Below are 20,628 nucleotides of genomic sequence, written 5' to 3'. Positions count from 1 at the left end.
CTACAAGTTTTTTTCTGATGTAGCTTTGGGGAGGCTCAAGAAGTATTGAAATCCTGTGTCATAATTTGAAACATCAGGTTGGCATGCAAAAAGCATGGGGTTTAGAGATTTTTATATTAAAGGTCTCACCCCCACACCCCCAGTCCTCTAAAACGACTTGTGATTGTTTGAATCCAGTTCTTTAAAGTTTACGCATTTCGGTTCTGTGCTCAGTAATTGATACTGATTTAAAGTTACTTGGAATATCTTAGGCTTGGAAAGTTCTCTTTGCCTTTGATCAAATGGGTGAACAGAATAGAAAGTTGAGCACCCCCTCCTAACTTCTACTCTGACATCTTAGCCAATAGGTTAGCCTATTGAGCGTTGTTGGCCCAATCACATACCTTGGCAGTAATTTACATATCGTCGTCATCATCATCATTAGTAAATGCCTGCGTTCTTCCTTAGGGTTTGCAACTGCTGCGTTTCTTAACCCTCTGACTAATTTGAAGACATTCACGAGGCCTGGGCTGCCATTAGTCACAGTGGAAGGGAATTCAGGCTTCGAATCTTTGGGGATCAGCTGCTTTGAATGTATTGCAGTTCCGTTCATCCTTTGTAAGTGGCTGCTTGGCGAAAGATTGAAATACATTTCTGCGCTTGAAAATGAGTCTTGACAAGTGTAAACTGATGGGAATTTTTGGTCGCCTTCCTGGGGTTCTTTTTATTTTGCTGGTCCCCTTTCTTCCTGAGGACTCTGGTGAGGGTGGAGCACACCGCTCGGCTCCAGCCCCCAGAAGCAGACGCCTCTGAAGCCCAGCTGGCCTCAGAGAAGTTAGCGAGACTGGGTGTGCCAGCCCGAGCACTCTTAACTTGCTTTTGTACTTGCCCTTGAAACTAAGGTCATGGTGCTTCTGCTTTTTGAGGGCTGTGGAGGTGACAGTGGACGGGGGAGGAGAGTACTCTTTGCTCACCTGAAGTGGCCACACGTATCTGTGTCCCGGAGCTACTTTTTTTTTTTTAATCTGTTTCTTAAACACAGGCTTTTTAAACAGTCAGCCCAACACGTTTCTGTGGGCCAGTCTGATGGAAACCCCTTGGGAGTGAGGTGCGGATGGAAGGCATTTGCAGATGATGAAAAACCGTTTAACCCACTTGGGTTGAAATGAATTGGCATTGGGGGAGCCTCACTGACTCGCGAATCTCTTTCCTCCAGAGGCTGCAGCAGCAGCAGAAGCGGCAGCAGGGCCAGCAGCGGCTGCCGCAGCACCTTGGTTCCTGAGCCCACGGCCGGCCGAAGGCATTGCTGCTGGCTGTCCATGCTCGTAGAGGAAGTGTGCAGATGGGATTAACGTCCACATGGAGATATGGAAGAGGACGGGGGATTGGCAGCGTAACCATGGTCAGCTGGGGCCGCTTCATCTGCCTGGTTGTGGTCACCATGGCAACCTTGTCTCTGGCCCGGCCCTCCTTCAATTTAGTTGAGGATACCACGGTGGAGCCGGAAGGTAGGTTAAGTCACTTTCAGGGTACCAAGTTTGTTTGGGGATTTGTCTGGGGGCTCTGACTTTTCGGGTCAAGGCCTGGTTGAGGATCAGCCCACCCTTTTATTGCAAACGAGCAAAGGAAAGTCAGAGAAATTGGGGAGAAGGCTCCTTGCTGTAGCGCTGCAGGCAGAGTGGTGTAGTTTGGTGGTTTCTTGGCATGTGCGTTTTTCTCTGTGCTGGGTGAGGGGGCATCGGCAGCTGATCCAGCGCCCAGGGGAGCTGCGGAAGGGGAGCGTGTAGATAAATGCTGTCTAGCGCTTCCTGCAGGAGCACGCTTACTGCAGAGTCTCGCTTACAATGTAAAGAATGGCTATTTTCTGACAAAAGGGAGAGTGCCAACATCTGAAATGCTGACATTTTATTTTCATTGTCTAAGAAGCAAAAGCGGCTTCTGAAGTTCCGCACGGGGATGCTTGACACGTTACATTCTTTTTAGCCCTTGTAATTCATAATACTTCAGCCGGCCGTCACACAGCGGCAGATTCTATTTTAGGTCAGTTTGAAATGTACCTGGGCCTTTCCCGAATCTATGAGGACTTCCAGATGTAACAGGGCGTGCATTGGCGTTTGGGCTTTGGAGATGGAATTTTCAAGGCCTACGAAACAGGGCCGCATTATCCCGCCGGGCAGATTTGGAACGTCTTTCCCAGGTCCTTCCGAGACGACGGTAGCCAGGCCTTGACTGGGGGAGCCCTGAAATCTGTCATCAGTAGGGAATATTGGTGGCTGAGTTATTTTTCGAGTGGTAATCCGAGAATAAAACGGCAGATCCCAGCACTCATCGCCACTTAATGAACCTGTTTGCCGCAAGCCCACCTGGTGCCGGCTGAGCTGTGGGGCCCTCGGCCGGCCTGAGCGGGCTGGGGTCAGCCCAGCTGTTCTGGAAAGGCACCCTGCGCTGAAGAGGACTGAGAGCCCGTCCAGGGCCAGACGGGAAGCGGGGCTGTGTCTGAGATGAGAGGATGCAGGGGGTGGAGGTGGGGGGGTGGGGTCCCACTGAGTCACCAAAGGATGAGGGCAACACTTTTTCTAAAAGGGTCCAGCAGTCGTAGGAGGAGGCAGGGGCCCTTTTTCCTACACGGAGCTACAGAGGCTTTGGAATGAGCAGGTGTGGTGACACGGCAGTGGCCTCAGGGCTCCGGGAAGGGCGTCTGGTGGGACTCCAGCTGTGACAGTGCTGATCTGTCTCCTTGTGGCCTCAGCACGAATGTACTGTGGTGTGGCAGCTTTCAAGGGCTTCATGTGAGGGAAAAGGGTCCCCGCTTCTGAAAGTCTTGCCTGTACTTTTTCAATTTTGCTAATAATTAACATGGATGTTTCGCTAATTGCTGGTGTTCCCCCGGGAGCGGAGGGTCAGCACACACCGCGCTCCGAGGCAGCTGAGCTGGGATTTCCTACCGCGTGAGCCCAGGAATGGGCCAGGTTGGGAATAAAATGTCATCTTTCATTTAGACTTTCGGGGCAGCATTATTGGGAGTTTATTTCAACATCAAGTGTAAAATGGTCCTGGAGGACTTCTTTTTATTGTATTTCATTATTGAAGAGCGTTTAAAATGTGCATGTATATATTCAGGAAGAAAGAGGTGAGGTGGGGGTTGGGTTGGGGGGGGACAGTGGACAGGGATGAAGTCCCCTCGGTGGTTCTTTGTGTAACAATGTGTGTCCTGCAACATGAGTATTGTTGGAGGTCAGTCTTCTCCACCTGGTATCTGTGGGTGCACTTGGGGGTGGAGGGGAGGTCTCTGGGTTTCCCGAAATGGTAGGTCATATTTTGTGCATGTCTTTCTGTGCGTGTTTCTGAGTTCATAGCTCCTATGAGATTTGCGTCCAGAGTTGTAAGAGGTTAAAAGAAAAATAAAGGCTCCGTGGAAGGCGCAAAACTCCGCAAAGAAGGGGATTTGGCAAAGCGTACAACCCCCTGGTTCTCAGTTTCCCTTTCTGTCATCTGCGGGTTGGATGAAACACTCTAATCCAATACGTTAAAAGAATATTAATATCCTCTGCAATCTTCTGAGAGGCGGCTGGGAGAGGTAGATGTGCCTGGACATAAGGAGCAGTTGGCATGGGGCCTGGCATGTGATAAACACCTGGGGCGTGTTATCATTGTTCTCAGTGAGCTGGGCACATGCAGCTTCCCAGTCCCACAGGCTGGCAGTCCTGTGGCTCCGTTGCCACAATGTCAGGAAACATCCAGGCTTTCGGAGACAGTTGAGAAGAAAGTTGCTGTCCGATGGAGGAGGCCCTTCGTGTTCCCAGGCGGCTGTATTTGCTTTCTGCAGGCTCTACCCTTCCGCCGCCTCTTACTCCAACCCCGGCAGCCCATTTGAGCCCCAAGACGAGTTCTTCCGTGGCTGGCGTTGTGCTTTGGTGTCAGAGGTTATGAGGAAGGTCATCTAATTTTCGTAACTGGAAGCAGGCTGGGCAGGTCAGCTCCAGTTTTAGGCTGTGTCCTGGCGAATTGGAGAGAGACAGACCGATGAGAGACCGAGTCCCCCAAGCACTGGTGTCTGTCAGTCCCTGCCGGTCCTCCTTGGTGGGTGTCACGATTGCTGTGGTTAAAATTATTTCAACCTTGCCCTTCTATTCTGTGGCACAAAGGCCTTATCTGGGAAGACTTTTCGGTTTGCTAATTTGGAAGCTCCGTTTAGATAATGTGTATTGGGCTGAACCAGAGGAAAATGTGCCCAGAGAAAAATGTGATTGAGTTCCCGCAAGGAGCCTGCGCTCTCCCACTAGAGGGTCCTCTTCCAATTGTCTCGGCTTTTGTACAGTATCATCGTATCATCATCTCACACATCACATCATCTGTCATATGTCATTTGTCTTCTGGACACATCCTGATATAGTAGCAGTACGTTTGGGTCGACTCAGCTGACTTAAGAAGAAAATAATCGCTAGGAGATTTTCGTCGTTACTATTCCAAAGTACAAATGACTGTTTTCAAGGGGTCATTCATTTTTGTAGGGGGCCAGCTGTGAAGGGTGTAAACTCAGTTGTTGACTCAAGGGGGCCAGGCCTCAATGCCAAGGACTGTTCTGTTGATTAAGATGCTAATTATTTAAAGTATTGTCAAACCTGATTACCCTGTGGAGGAGGCACCTCTTACTTTCACGTTCTTTCTGACATTGTCACCTACTCTGGTTAATTAAGTCATTGTTGACATCCGTGACATCTTTGTTTATGCCAGCCCGGTAGGAGCTAAAGGAAAAACAGCGTTTCCAACCCAAAACCCATAATTGCTTTCCCACCCTCCACAAGTGTGATTCTGAAAAAAGCAACAACCTGGGAAGAAAGTAGTTTGCTTTTTTTTTTCAATGCCAAATTTTTGGCATCCTCCTAAGGGGTGATGCTGTCCTTGGCCAACGTGAGTTGGTCCAAAGTTCAAGAGCAGAGCGATTGAGGAGGGGTCCACGTGGAGACCTCCCTAAGTCAGATTTTTGCAGTATGGTTTAAGTCCTTTGTTAGAAGTATTGTAAATGCCGTAATATCAGCCATACGCATTTAATTGCAAGTTGAAAGAAAAGAAAAAAAAGAATATATCCGCATACCAAGAGTGAATGATTTAAAATAATCTTCTGTTTTGTATTAATCTGCATCTTTGTCCCTCAATGCGAGTGTTAATATGTAAGAGTTGACTGTAACTTGATAGTTACCTTAGGAACAAGGACTTATTCTTGGTAAATTAAACCAAATGCAGGCTTATGCAGTTAAATACACAATAAAGAAGTATACATTCTTTATTAGTATATAAAGTATTTCACAATTCATAGACAAAGAGCTGTGTTTAATATTACTTCTAGAGCAAAAATTTGGCAAGCTGCAAGAATTGGTATTTGTATACTTTCTATACTGGCTCTCGTTCTCATCTGAATTTGAGGAGTGAGTGTGTGTGTGTGTGTGTGTGTGTTTTGCCTTTTTGTTTTAGCCAGTTAAAACACTGAATACCTACTGGGGGACTAGTCGCCCCACCCCCACCCCCACCCCCACCCCCAGGCCACAACTGAAGACTTGTTCCTATCAAGTTTTTCTCACTCATTTTTGGGTGAGAATTCAAATAGCTCGAACAACCCAATATGAGATGTTTCCAGTATCAGACTTAATGAATAATTACATGGTTGTGAAATAACTGGGGTGGTGTTTAAACAGGAAGAGTTTTGTTTCATGTTTGCATTTTCAAGAAAATGTGTCCAGGTAGCCCTTTGGCTTGCAGTCTCTTATCTGGATGTTTGCTTATCCAGGGTCATTGTTAAAAGGCTATTTCCCCCCCCCCCCCCACTCCCCATTTCATCAGAGTCTGGCGTAATTTTAACATTTCCAGTAAGGATGCTGTCTACTTTTAGTCTTGAAAGGAAAACGTGGGAAATTGAGCTCTGGGTGGCAGCATCTCAGGCTCAGTAGGAAACGGCTTGTGTGCTACTTTCCACTCTGCTGGTTTGATGTTTAGCAGGGCGGCTGGTCTTGGTTGGCAGTTCAGAAGTGATCATTTGAAAGTTTTTCAGGCCATCCCACAGATGCTTCTGATCTGCTGGGGTTTGATGTGGCTGTGCTGAAATGCCCATGGCCTTTGTTATTGTTTTGTTTTCCTGGAGGGATGACTTGAGCCTTAGGTTTTGCATTCTTTTTATGCTTTTGCTGTATCCAAGTAAGATTTAGAGATGGCTCTGCTTTTCCAGCTTTCCTGGCATTGAAACGCCAGATGTGGTTAACTGTGCCGCACCCTCACCCCACGTCCTTCTCTCCAACTCTCCTTCTTAGCGTTTCTTTTGACTGACAGAGACAGTGTCCAAGGCCATGTATGGCTGAATCATGAACCAAATGCACGAGGCTGAATGGTTGGCCTTACACGCAAGAGGTGGGCTTCTGATCATTGGTCCAAGATGGACAAACCCTGAAGAATTCCCCTTTGACATCGTGTTAGGGGCTCTTGACCTTGAAGTGTTTTTAAAGCTGTGTGTAGCTTGTGTCCCCATTTTGGGGACAGTGTTTATCTTCCTGGGAAGCCTTAAGGCTCTCTGGCAGCCTGAGAGTCTCCACAAACTGGCCACTTCCTCCTGCGTGCCCAGGTAGACCTGGAGTGACCCAGCCAGGTTCAGCTGGGGCGCCCTTGGATCAGGCAATGTGAGGAGGTGGGAAGGTAATGTGGCCGAGCTTGGAGAAGAAGTCTGGTTCAGCAGGCTGCTGGCCTCTTCATGGTGATGGCCCCACATGTCTTAAAGAGGTCACCTTCTGAAATTGCCAAAGGTCTCGCTCTCCCCAAGTTTTTTTCCCCCTTTCTCTGATTACCATACCACTTTAGAGCATGATGGGAAGTTCACAATGGTAGCTGCATCAGTGGTAGGTGGTGGTTGCGAGCGTTCACTGGCCTCTGCTTGTCTCACTTCAAGCATTTACCATTTATATATTTGTGCAAAAGGATCTTTGATTATTGGGCCGGATCCCGGTTGTCCTTGAAGAGTGCAAATCAAGGAAAATAGGCAAGCTTTGGATTTCCAGTTATTTAGGTTTTAGGAAACTTGTGCCCTGATGGAGTGTTAAGATGTTGGGTGTGAGCTGTTGTCAGTTATTCCACTTTGGAATACCGTAAGTCATTACGTCCCATTCTGGACTTGGGCCATTTCATGGGAATATTAAAAATTTCAGCTCTTTTTTGGACTGTACTGAGTCAGGGAACCAAGATGTGACCTACACTTGTTTAACCCTTTGTTCGGTGAAAACACGGTAAATTTAAATTCTACGTCATGTCTGAATGGAATGCATGTATACAGAATGTCATTAGTGGCGAACGTGTTTTATGAGGAGGTCAAAAACAGCGCTTATAAGGAAAATGCCGAAAGATACAGCATTGAGGACAAGGGGCATACGGACTTCATGATTTATATATAGCCCTTTCCTTGAAAGATAGAACCCAACTCTGAGCTCTGACGTTAATGTAAAATTAATACAGTAAGCTCTGTATCAAATTGTCATGACCATTTTCTAACACTAGAACTCCAAGTTGCGATATGTGACTTTTTTTCCTAAAAGGCCAGTTTACCGTTAAGTTTTTCCATACATGACCAGTGTCATGTTTTAAAAATATCAAGACATTGAAAAGGCCGTGTGTGCGCATGTGCGTGCGTGCGTGCGTGCGTGTGTGTGTGTGTGTGTGTGTAGGGGAACAGGGAGGAGGTGGGGAGGTGCTGTAAAATGCATATAAAGATCTTTGCAGTAGTGAGTTTAGGGTTTAAATTCTTTGAAAACCCTCAAACTTCAGATAGTTAGTGGACACTGGGATTGCCCCAAAGAGTGTGACAGCCTTCAGGGCACCTCCTTGTGGTCCCACTGAGCCTCCTGGACGTCTCAAATCGGAAATTACTCAAATCTTTAAAAGGCCAGGAATCCTCTCTATAGTGAGCCTCACTTCTGTATCTGACATCTTTTCCCCCCAGAAAGGAATAAAATCATTGTGAGTGGTCTGTGATGTACTTTCTGGGGACAGAAACTCACAGAAGGGACTTGGCCTTGGGAGCCTGGCAAGTCTAGTTTACATCTCCCCACTATCTGCTGGTGCTGTGACCTTGGATAAGTTAGATAACCTCTCCGAGCCTCTCGCTCTTTATCGAAACTTGAGTCTGATAACGTCTGTCTTGCAAGGGGACCGTGCTGATTAAATGCAAGTGTATGCGAAGCCCTTCCTGTAGTTCCTGCGGACAGCAGGTGCTCAGTGAGTGCTCCTCGGTAAGTTTCCTCCTCGCCCCGCCCCACCTCCTTGTCTGGTGAAAACTGAGATAGGATGTGAAATCAGTATTTCAGGGATGTTTACCTACCATGCACAACAAACGACAGGTCTTCTGACGAGAGGCATTTACATTAATTAAAATAGAGAGGAAGCTCTAGGCCCTGGTTTTGTTATCTTGGGTGTTTTACAAGTCTGGATTTCAGAAAGGTGATCCGCTTACTGCTTACCCTCCAAGTGGTTCAGGGTGAATATTTATTTTTCCCCCTCTGGGAAAAAGTCAGTGGCCGCCAGGTGGTAACGGCGGGGCATGTGCCTTGTGAAGATCAGTATATTTCGGCGAGGAGTTCTGTGTGGGATGGAGAGAGGGTTACGGGATGGGCGCAGGGGGAGGTGAGATGTGGCGGGTTCTGCTTTTGTCCTGGCCCCCGAGGGGAGCTCCCCGCGTCTTGTGATCACCCCTGCCAGGCTGGTCTGGGGTGTCTCCCTCTGGGCAGCCTGCTGGGCCTTCCTAGGTGCACAGGTGGCTGGGCTTGCAGTCTGCCTGGAAGGGAGCTCGAGGAAATTGCCATGGTGCCCACAGTACTAGAGGAGAGAAGCTGAGCCGTCCTTTCCACGTTATGCCCTCTCGGGATTATGATAGAGCAGGTGGGGTGGAGGTGGGGGCAAGGGGGGTCGGGATGGATGCGGTCGTGGTCAGTCTTCGAGCCCATTCCTTGAGAGGAGGAGGATGCAGGTGATGATAACAGTAATTCTTATTATCATCCGTGAAGCACCTCCATGTGCCCCCATGGGCTAGGTACCTTAGCGTCTTATTTCTAATTTTTTCTGCCAGCCTTAGTGAGATGATGGACAGTACGGTTTAAGGTGTACAGCACACTGATCTGAGTTACATATGCTGTGAAATGATTACCATAAGCTTAGCTAACAGCCATCATGTCATAGAGACACTAAAAAGGAAAAGAAAAAGGGGTATTTTTTTTTTCCCTTGTGAGCCTTATGCTCTTTTTTAAAAAATTTAATTTTATTGGCGTATAGAGTTGGCTTACAGGGTTGTATTCGTTTCAGGAGTACAGCAAAGTGAGCAAGTGCCTGTACATACGTGTTCTTTTTCCCATGTGGGTCACCAGAAACTGCTTTTAACAAAGAATCGCTGATTTACAATGTTGTGCCAGTTTCTGCTGTACAGCAAAGGTACCCAGGCGCGTGCACACACACCCACACACACATATATTCTTTTTCTCGTATTATCTTCCAACATGGTCTATCCCAAGAGGCTGGATACAGTTCCCTGAGCTGTAAGTAGGGTCTCATTGCTTATCCATTCTAAATACGGATGTAGTCTCTTCACAACTTTCTTGCATACCAACCATGTGGCAGTGTTAACTCTAGTTGTTGCATTGTCCATTATATCCCCAGGACTTCTTTCTCTTTTTAAAAATGTATTTCTCTTCTTATTCTCGTTTTTTAGTTTTATTAAAGTATCATTGGTTTACAATGTTGTGATAATTTCTGCTGTCCAGCAAAGTGATTCTGTTATACATAGAGACATATCCATTCTTTTTCAGATGCTTTTCCCAGGCAGATTATCACAGAACCTTGGGCCAACTTCCCTGTGCTCTACAGCGGGTCCCGATGGGCCAGTCTCATAACCGGAAGTCTGTACCTTCTGAACCTCCTTCCTTCAAATCCCCCTCCCTCCACCATCTCTCATCTTAATCATGCAGCTGACCCCACCTCTTCGTATTCCTAGTTTCTGGAGGAGAGTCTTGAGTGAGACTCTTGGCGGTGAAACAGTTCCTCCAAGATGCCATAGTTAGTGAGCGTGGGCCCAGGCCTTGGAGTAAATTTACTGGGGCAACAAAGATTTCCCACTGACTCCCCTTTCCTGGGCAGGAGAGTCTTTTGTGGGGTGTGTTAGGGGCCCCCTCCTTCTTGAATCTGTCATTTGTCTCTTAAACACGTAAGGACTCTGCTGGTCAATTCTGTTTCTTCCCCAGATCCACATCTAGTCCCCTAAAGCTGTCTGAAGGAAAATCACAGGCAGTAAAACCATTCCAATAATTACCACTTTGTGATCCTTCTGGAACAGTCTCTGGTGGTGTGCCGATTATTGGTAAGGAGCTAAGCCTCTCTGAGTCCCAGTCAGTGACCCAGGCTGAGTCACGTGGCAGGAGCCAGGCTGGGAGGGGCTGGCCAGCAGGCAGCAGCACCAGGCCCTCCTTGGTCCAGTGTTTCTGGTGGTCTGCCCTGGGGCCCACTCCGTGTTTAGTTTTGGTCGTCAGTTTGGTATTGTGTCAAGCTTTTCTGCAGCACTTCTGATTTGAGATTGGGTCAGGGCCCACGCTATACAGCCTGGTAGAGCTGGGGCACCTGCAGCCTGTGGTCATGCAAGTGACAAATGCTCGGTTTTCTAATGTCAGAGGCTAGGAAAGAAAAAAAAAGAAAAAAAGGAAAAAAATTCCAAGAACGAAAGGGCAGAAGCAGGAACACCTACACTTCCTCTAGTCTTGGCCAGAAAGGGTGTCCCGAGGGGAAAAAAAGAGGCTGGGGAGCAGAGGCCATTTTACAAGCAAACAAAGTTGAGTTTGGTGGGGTTTTTCTTCTTCCTTTTTTTTTTTTTTTGCTTTTGAGGGCCACACCCATGGCATATGGAGGTTCCCAGGCTAGGAGTCATCAGAGCTGTAGCAGCCGGCCTACGCCACAGCCACAGCAACAGGGATCCAAGCCACGTCTTTGACCTACACCACAGCTCATGGCAACGCTGGATCCTTAACCCACTGAGTGAGATCAGGGATCGAACCCTCATCCTCATGGATCCTAGTTGGGTTCGTTAACCGCTGAGCCATGAAGGGAGCACTGAATTTGGTGGTTTTTTAAAAAAGTGAACTCTTGAGTGGTTCTAGCTAGATGTGGAGGTGAAGCAAGGCGGGTTCCATCAGCTGAACTCGGCGCCGGTCACCTGCTCGGTCACCTGCTCCGTGGATGAGGAAGACCCAGGGGCCTTCCGAAGGGGGCTTGAGTCGGGGTGGAAGGAGACGTGGCAACATTCCCTCTTAACCTGGCAGCCCTGGTGCAGCTGCAGCTCCCAGAGCCGAGGTCGTTGCTCTGGGACACCTCTCAGCTTGCACCAGAATGGCTGTGGCTTCTTTGCGTTTGTTCCCTCCAATAAGTTGTTTGAGACCCTGCTGTGTCCTTCTTTGTGCCAGGCTCCGGGGGATAGAATGGCAGCAAAGAAGTCTCAAGTCCAGTTGAGTGGGGGGTGAGGGAGGGGTTGGCATTTGTCAAATAATGACCCAAGGGTGGGGAGGGCACTTCTAATCCCAGGTGGAGCATGGTGTGTCCCAGGGATTCTGGGAACCCAGAGGAGGCCGGTGTGCTGGAGAGGAGGCAGGAGAAGTGGGCTGGGCCAGGCTGGGCTGCAGGCAGCCTTCGTGCCATGGTAAGGATTTTCCTGGGTCCTTCACCTGTGCAGCTTCCCGGGGCTGGTCCAGAAGGATGCAGGCACCACCTCGATGTGTCAGCAAACCCACCACGTCGGCCCTAGTCAGTCCCAGTCAGATGTGCCCCCCTGGGTTGCTCTGTGCCCAGTTTGGACATCCTCCTGGCCTCTCCGCTCTCGCCCTTAAACGTGGCAAGTGGGGAGATCGCAGGTGGCCCTTAGACCTTTGAGAGGGTCGTTTCCTCCTGGTCCTCCCCTGTCTGGATTCTTGCCCGCCAGGCCAAGGTGGAGGCAGGGAGGTGGCCCAGGGAGCCAGGTGGCCCCAGGCTGGCTAGTGAACATGACTCTGCTCCCCTCTTGGGGGCCTGGCGTGGGGAGTCGAGAATCAAATAAGACTCCCCACGCTCCGGGGAGAGGGGTGCACCGTCTTGGTCTAAGAAAGTTCCTGTTCACGTCTTGGGACCGCAAGATGCTCCCCCCCCCGCCCCGCCCCCCAGCACTTCCGAGATCCCGAGCTCCCTTGTCAGAGGGGCTTTTTTGGGCGGTAGGGACTCTGCAAAGTTTGTTTGTTTTCAGGAAGCTTTTACCTCTGCGCGACTCTGCGGCTTAGGTTGGGGAGAAAGGTTAACCGCGGTGGCGCCTGTCGTGGTCTGGAATTTCCTGAATGAGCGCGGTTTCATTCCTCCAGCAGAGGATCCCTCGGGGAGCGTTTTTCTTTTCTCTCCAGGTCACCGGAGAAGAGCGATCCCTGCGGCTCTGCACTGACTGCCTTGCTGGGTCCTGCAGGGCCCAACTAGCGGGGGAGGTGCCCCCGCCCCGCCTTTCCAAAGACCTCTCCACGGGGTCATTCTGATCCAGCTGCTCGCCCAGGACCCCTCGGGCTACGAATCTGTGCCTTCGCCTGAACGCAATTTCAGCAGCACAGGCCAGGCCTGAACTTGCTGAGACAGGGCTGCCAGATCAAACCCATTCAAATGAGGAGGCCCATCTGTTTCCCAGTATCCAGCTGCTGTCCCTTCGTTTGCAAATGGACGGGATGCTGCTGCGGGGGTGGGGGTGGGGGACCAGTCTGGGGATACCTCTGCTGGCTCTGAAAGGGGTGTTGCCCCTGGGGTCCTGCTGAGAGAAGAAAGGCCGAGCCCTTTAAGTAAACTTGCTGAACAATACCCCAAAAGGTCCCCAGTCGAAAAAGCTGGAGGCTGCCTTGCCCTCCAGGAGTAACTCCCCTCCCCCTTTTCTCCCTTCTTTTGTCCCTGGGGCCCCTTTAAAAGTATTCTTCTATTCAGAAAATACTCACCCTGGGAGGGGCTGGGGAAAAAAGGCACCTAGGATTTGGACATTGCTCTGACCTTTAAGAGACTTAGGGGGCAGGTGTATCCTCTTGAGTTGGCCCAGTTTATTGACTGTTTGTGTCTGAAACAGGGACATGTTGAGCGGGTCCCGGCAGCAGCTTCTGGGAGCCACAGGTAACACTTAGTGTGGAAAGGCCGCCGCCCCTGAAAACCTGCTTCTGGAATGTCGTCAGACCGCTGGCTTTGGGGCACGTCTCTGGAACACAGGCCGATTACCCCACTCGCTGCAGCCCAAGTCCTCAAACTTGTGGCCTCCGGGTCTGGCGTTCAGGGTTTTTTCAGCAGCTGTGGGGTGGGTGTGTGGTGACCCATCCCTGAGCCCAGCCGGCATCCCCTTTTCCAGGGAATTCTGTTGGGGTTGCTCTGCTCCCCACCCCCCAACAAATAGCAGGTATCTCACATTTGCTGGGTGGGTGAATAGTAAATGGTATTTTAATAAGCCGCAGGCCTCTCTTCCCTTAGGAAAGTAATCAAACAGGTGTTGCACATGGCTGTTGATAATGACGGCTGTTATAAGAGCCTTGGATGTTTGGCTCTACTTGGGAACATTCCAGAAATCCCCACTTTGGGAGCTTACAGATAGATGATGTGTCAGGTTTGCTCATTTGAAAGAAAACCCTGGGTTGCGTTTTTTTGTTTTTTTTTAGGGCTGCACCCACGGCATATGGAAGTTCCCAGGCTAGGGGTCAAATCCGAGCTGCAGCTGCAACCTACACCACAGCTCACCGCATCGCCGGATCCTTAACCCACTTAGCAAGGCCAGGGATCAAACCTGCGTCCTTATGGATGCTTGTCAGATTCATTAACCACTGTGCCACAATGGGAACTCCAAGAAAACCCTGTTTTAAAATCAAATGAGTATAAGTTGAGGTTCTCACGTGATTGGAAACATAATCTGCTGATGAGTTAGTATCAGGCGACAACGCACACCCAGGAGCCCAGCCCGCCCTGGCCAGTGCTACAAGGTCTTCTCTCAGATGTACCCCCGCCCCCCCTTTATAGAGGTCTTCCCAGGCAATCTCTGGTTTTGTTCCTATGCTGACCTTGACATAGCCCAGAAGTAGCCTGTTCTACAGACCAGGACTCTGAGGCTCAGGGATGAGAAGGGCCACCCACCTCAACAGGGTTCATCACGGCCAGTCTCAAACTTGTCTTTAGGTATTGGAGCTGAACTGCTCACAAGGCAGCCCTTGGACCAGTAGCAGCAGCATTACCTGGGAACTTGTGGGAAGGCCAGAATCTCAGACCCCCATGTCAGGCCTCCTGACCCAGGAACTTTGGAAATGCCTCCCCCCCCCTGCTCCCCGAAAGCTGTGTTTTAACAAACTGTCTGGGTGGTCTTGATGCAGAGTAAAGGCTGAGGAGCACAGGGCACCCCGACCCCCAAGAAGCTCTCAGTTAGAGTGGGTGGGTGCCTGGGGGGAGGCAGACTGTATTTGGCTGTGAATCCACTTTGTGGATAAACAAAGACCTGAGGAAGTGGAGATGGGAGCCATGCAGTCTGTCTTCATGGGAATCAGAGGAGTTTTCACAGAGGAGACATTTGAGCTGGGCTTTGAAGGCTGAATAGGAGCTTACCATGCAGAATGTTGGGACAGGGGATGCGTGTAGAGGGAACCATGCCCATGTGACTAGACAAGCCTCGGGTGTGAGGGAGAGGGTGGAGAGAGGTGTGGGGCCAGGAGCAGCAGAGGTCTTAGTGTGGGTGATGCTCTTTGAGTTGTACCCTTTCAGCATCTGGAGTGGTCTGTGACTTTTGTTTAAAAGTAGAGCTAAGATTTGCTTTTCAGAAGCTCACTCTAGTGGCTCAAATTGGGTACAGGGAGTGGCCCACGAGTGGTGGGTTGGGGGCGTGGCAGAGGCCTTTGAGAGATGGCAGAGGCCTGGGAGGTGGGCCTGTGGGAGTGAAATCCATCCTTGTTTTCTTTCTAGCGCTTTTACAGAGAGAGAGTGAATGGGGCCGGGGGGTGGGGGGCTGTGAGATGAGGTGAGAGCAACAAGGGGGCTTGAGGGCAGATGTGGAGCTTGGGTTGATGCCCCTTGGTGACTCTGCTCAGCGACAGGCCAGTGCAGGAGGACGAGGTTGGAGGGCATCCACCTGCTTTGGACAGGACCTCTGTAGACAGCCAGGTAATGTGTTCCCTCGGGCAGGTGGAAGTATGAACTTGCAAGCAGGGACTTGATGGCCTTGCCCGGGAGGGGGTGGGAGAAGCTGCAGAGATGGAGGAGATCAGAATGTAGGGAAAAGGACCAGAAGAGCCAGGGGTGGAATTCGGAGCATCCACAGGTCCGCGGGCTGGGGGGTGGGGTGGGGGGGGAGGAGCTTCCAGAAGAGCAGGAAGATCTCCGTGCATGTTTCTGTTCTTGAGAGTGCTCGTGTGTACACACACACACACACACGGGCGCGTGCGCTAGCTGAATGCTGCTCTAAATAAACCCCCAAAGTGTGTTAGGGAGTCTCTCATTTGTAAGGCCCCCGTCCTCCCATCGGTGAGAAGACCTGGTTGGGAGGAATGATGATTTTAGCTGCAGGTCTGACTGACAGCTGGTGCCTTTTGAGTTCTCACTAAGTGCTGGGTCTTGTTTCTTGGTGCTTTCCGTGCACCGTCTCTGATGGCCATGTTTCCTGTCTTGCAGGGAAAGACAGGTGAAGGGTTTAGAAAGCTGAGGGCCCTGTCCCAGGTCACACAGTCTCTAAGTGGCAGAGCTGGGACTCAGGCCTGTTCTAAGTCTGGTCTTTTAACAGCTCCCGCCGGCCCCTGCCTTTTCTGAAGACGCACCGGGGAGGGGACGGAAGCGAGACTTCAGGCCGAGGTACCAGGAGGGGCTCGAGGAACAGCTACGGGAATTGGAGGAGCATCTGGTTGGAAAGGTGGCCTCCTCCTTTGCACAGCGAGAGGGCTGCTTGGGGCCAAGGGCCGCCACCAGAACTCAGGGGGCTGGAAATGTTTCGGGGACCAGGGATTATATTTTCAGCATCGGGGATGATGCGTGTTCCTTTCACAGACGCCGCTTCTGCATGGCCACCCTTGACCTTAAAGATTGTGCTGATAAAGCTCAGGCAGATCGCCGTCGTCCTTCGTTCCCTGACCTCCTCGTGAGGCCCTCCTCCCCGCTCCCCTCCCCCCACTTTCCCTTCTTGCTCATGGTGGTACAGGGAGTACAGAAGCTTCCCGTGGAGAAAAAGAGATTTCCTCATGCTCTGGGTCCGTCAGCAGGGCCAGCTTTTTGATGATGTGTTTTTTCCCTGGAATAGTGTGCCCTAGGAAGCCCAGAAGATTTTGAGACGTGCCAACCTCCTCTGCCATGTCTGGCAAACGTGTTTCCAGAAGGCGAGAGTCATGGGGCCTGGCTGACCAGGTGGCCAAGCACCTCTGACCTGGGGTGGGGGGACCACTTTGACATAACCCATAGTGCAGGTGTCTGCTTCCTGGGGACCAGAGGATGTAACGGCTTATTTCTCTGGGAAATGGTTTTTGAGCAAAGGGCTCGATTTTGAAGTGCTTGCCCAAGCAAAGCTGCCCATACCTAGGGATTTTATGCAGATAGTTCTGTTTGATACCTGCATCCTGGTGGCCCAGTGGGAATTTTGCTCTCCTGAAGGTAAGAATTTGATGCATGTTTTGTGATCAAGAGGAAACCTCTCTTATGCCTCTCATTCTCTCCTTTGGAGAACATCATAATTAGAGCCTAAAACACTGGATCAAAAGGAGATGGGATGCTGACAAAATAGGGGGTGAATGTTTCGTCTTTTGGGGTCCAACTCTTGGGCCATAATAGCGACTCTTACCTGGGTGCTCTCCGAGACACTCACTGACGTCTCCGTTTTTATTTCCTCATGGGCAGCAGCATCATTCCTTTTCACTAACTCGGAGAGCTGTTTGCCATGTTTCTCCAAGACAGACCTAAATTGTGGGAGGGGTTGTGCCTAAAGCTATCCTTTTGAATGACGACCACTTTGGAAACATGAGCCATTCTCCCGTCTGATCACGAGGACTCTGAGCCAGTCTAGAGTTTGCTGGAACAGTCAAGCCACAGTGGCGGAGGTAGCTCTTAGTGGTTGTTCTGGCCCTGGTGATATTGACAAGGAGAGCTTCCAGTCCTGTCCTGAGTCTCCAGGACTCCCCTGCAGTGGGTTGGAAGAGAGCAAACGGCAGCCTGGCAGCCTGTTTACTCATCTGTGCTCCACTGCTCGGACTTCTCTTGGGCCCCCATTTTTCTGTTGGCAGTGTTTCTTGAGGTGGAGAGCTTTCATCTTTATATTGTGCAGTTTTTCGTCTCCGCCCCCCACGAAAGAACAAGTAGTACCCAGGCCTTATAAGGCCTCTGTTTGATGTCCGGATTTTGTCTTCTGCAAGCCCGGTCTTGTAAAGGGGAAGCTTCCCGGCTGTCTGAGCTGAAACAGCCAAACAGCCAGCTCGGCCGCTGCTGTCTGGATGTCTGCAGAGCCCCCGTGCTGGGGCACATGAAGGGGGGGGTCACTTCTGATTGTGGGGACCGCTGTACCTTTAGACCTTTCTGCTGCTACGTTTTGAAGCCACCTCGGAGGGAACTGTGCCTTAGAAAAGTGGGGACCTGGCGCTTCCGAAGCCCCTGAGCTGTAAGACACCATGGATTCCTGAAAAGTAGTGCCAGGTGTCTGTCTGTCCCGACTCTCTCTGTGCCAGGTGGTGCAAAGTCCTCCGGCAGTGCTGTGTACAGGAGGGCTTCTGTGTCCTCTTCCTGTGGGCAGAAAATGGTGTGTTGACCATTAAAACTTTTTACTGGACCTGTGGTGTGGCCACTGCAAGCCACCGTGAAGGCCAGGAGGGCGAGGAGGGGACGCCTGGAACAGCCTCTTACCTGCTGTGTGCCCCACGGCCTGTGGCATCGCAGTGACATTTGCAGCAGCGTCCTGTGTGTTTCTTCTGTCAAGACAGGGGCAGCCCCACAGCCGGGATATTTATTCTTGGGCAAGGTGGCTGGATTATCTGGGGCACCAGGAAACCAAGGCTGCCCCTGATGCTGGTGGTAGTGCTGTTCCCATGGGAGCCCCGTTCGCCCACACCCTTTGCAGGCCAGGCCTCCGCTGGCTCTGCAGACACCTGCCTGCGTTTGGTCCCCTCCCTCCCTTCCTTCCGTCCGTCTCTGGAAGAGGGGTCTGTTTAGGGGTTTCTTTCTGGCTTTTTCCCTCTTCCTGGAGGAATGCCTTGAGGGCTTCCATGCCCCTGACTTCCTGAGACGAAGACACCTCGGGGGATGTGCTCCGGGGTGACCCCCCCCGCCCTGCATCCTTGAAGCTGGGGTTCCCGCTTCTTCACTGTGGACATTGGGACCTCTGAAGAGACACGGGGGCCCGAGGAAGCCCCAGGAAAGGCTGAGTCTGTGACCTGTGACAGAGTTCGTTGTCCCCTTGGCACCCGCCCTCTCTTTCTTCCTTAATAGTTTAATCTGTCATCCGTTCTCCACGAAACGGTTGGACAGGGCAGGATGCGGGTTTCCATCTGTTCTCTGTTTGCATTTGGGCGCCATTTCAAAAACCACACGGGAAAAATTTACAGGCAAACATTATAAAAAGTGACAGTCTGAAGTGCTGCGATGGCTGGTTTGGCAACACCCAGTGTTACCTGAAATAGCTCCCTGTTCCAAACGCCCTCTTGCCGCTTCCAGGGTCCTGACAGCCTCCCGATGATGCCGGGGAGGGTTCAGCCAGTCGTGTGCAGTGAGTCACAGAAGCCCCGGCCTTGGCTGACTTTGACAAGAACCCCTCTTCCCCTGCCCCCCCAAGTCTCTCTTTACCTCCAGCAAGGATTGGTTTCCCCGTGTTGATTTACCGGGGAGGTAAAGCTGGTGACATCAGCATGATGTCACACGGAGAGGTTGTGGCCTCTACCCTGCTACCAGGTGCCCAGTTGCCCTTTCTTCCCAGGTGGAGGCCCCTCCGTTCTAAATTCCAGTAGCTTCTGAGCAGTCTGGCCCTGGAGTTTCTTAGGAGCAGGAAGGAGCTGAGCCTCTGGCAGGAATCACACACCTGGTGTATGCAGGGGTGCCTGTCACCCGGCTGCCACTTAACACCATTCACTTTTTGATGAGCTAGAGAGGTACTCCTCTCTCGTTTTTTTTTTTTTTTTTTTTTTTTTTTTTTTTTTTAGTATCCAGTGAGTCCATTTATTGGCAGGAAGCCATGTGATAAGATGCCGCCAGCACTTCTCAGGTGGTGGAATGAAAACTCGTGGGCAGAAAGTTCAAATTGATGCAACTGAAGATCTGCATGGCCCTGCCCGTCATGCGGCCTCAGCAAGTAGAAACAAGTGCCTTTTCGTCCTCCCAGAAGGGAAACCCAGCGCCTTGTTTGTGTAACGCAGGTACAGGGACAAAGAGTGTCCAGCACTGGTGTGCGTGCTCCAGCCCTCTGCTTCTTTGTGGATTGTGCTGTCTGTTAGGAAAGATGTGAGGACACCTGTTCTGTCTGTGGAGGCCCCTGAAAGAGCCCTCGGTGGGTAGTGAAGCGGCTTCTGGAACTTTCTCCCACTGTGTTTTCGAGAACGGACGCAGGAGGTGTTGGGCTGTGTGCTCGGTGTGGCTTTCTCCCCTCCTCTGTGGAAGGAGGCTTAGACCTGTGCCCAAGCACCAGAAAAAATAAACGTGGAGATGTCCCCTTGCTGTAAAATGGATCGTTGCGATCTCCCAGCGAGGGCTTTGCCCCGTGTCCGCTGTCACGTTTTAGGGAGGAGGCCGTGCAGCGTGGTGGCGTCTTGGAAGGTGATCATGGCAGGGTTAGAGGGGCTGGGAGGGTGTCACTGATGTGAGAGGGAGCTGGCCTGTTGTCCCCACGGAGCGAGGTGAGGTCGGTACCCGGGGGGAGCTGGATGCGGGGCACCCAGGAGCATGAGGCAGAGCATCATCTGCTGGATGGCAGCGCAGAAAAGAAACCAAGCCCCAGTGGCCACATGGGAGGGGCAGGGACGGAGCTGCCTCCAGTGAGCCCGTGGTTTGGGTCCCAGGCTAGTAAGTGTCCATGTTCTTGGCATCTTAGCCTGGGATGTCAGGAACCCGGCAGCTGGGCCCCAGGAGCCGCTGCGTGGCCTGGATGGGGATGGGTGCAGCACCCCCCAAAAAACGTCTGCCTCACTTGCCCTCCTTGCCTCTCTCCCCAGCCTCTCCCCACTCCCCCATCCATTCCCTCATTCCCCCAAGATGCACTTGATGTCCCCCTAGCTGATGCAGGGGGTTCCCCAAAGACACCGCAGACCCCCAGATGAACCTGTTGTGAAATGACCGTCTGGGGGAGGGAGGAGCACACGCGCCCTGAATTTCCCACGGCAGGAGTTACTGGCTTCAGACCTTGAAGGTGGATGGCTTGGTTTTATGGATGAGCATCGGTATCTTACTGATGTATTTAGGGGAGTGATTTTCCTCTCCTGGAAGCTCATCATCTAATGGGAATCCTGGGGGGCAGTTGCGACCTGATGTTCTGGAAATAAAACCCACTCTGAGTACCTCAGGTCACCTTGCCAGTCCTTTGAGCTGGGAGCCCATCATCAGTAACATCGTTTTGTATCCATGGTGATACAAATCCAGACAGCTCTGATTAGTCCCCGAAAAGAGGTCGTG

At 51.1% G+C, this 20,628-nt stretch overlaps 1 protein-coding gene across 1 annotated transcript in view; it reads left to right on the top strand.

The window, feature by feature from the left end:
• The window catches only part of FGFR2 (fibroblast growth factor receptor 2), a gene marked incomplete at its 3' end in the record, with an annotated part of 101,907 nt that continues 82,610 nt past the window's right edge, over positions 1,332-20,628 (top strand). The window contains 1 exon segment of the mRNA NM_001099924.2: positions 1,332-1,487. Coding sequence (NP_001093394.1) covers positions 1,379-1,487 — 109 coding nt within the window. The 5' untranslated portion in view covers positions 1,332-1,378.

The sequence above is a fragment of the Sus scrofa genome, chromosome 14, assembly GCF_000003025.6.
Source record: "Sus scrofa isolate TJ Tabasco breed Duroc chromosome 14, Sscrofa11.1, whole genome shotgun sequence".
Classification (NCBI taxonomy): Eukaryota; Metazoa; Chordata; class Mammalia; order Artiodactyla; family Suidae; genus Sus; species Sus scrofa.
This window is presented reverse-complemented; position numbering and strand designations above follow the sequence as displayed.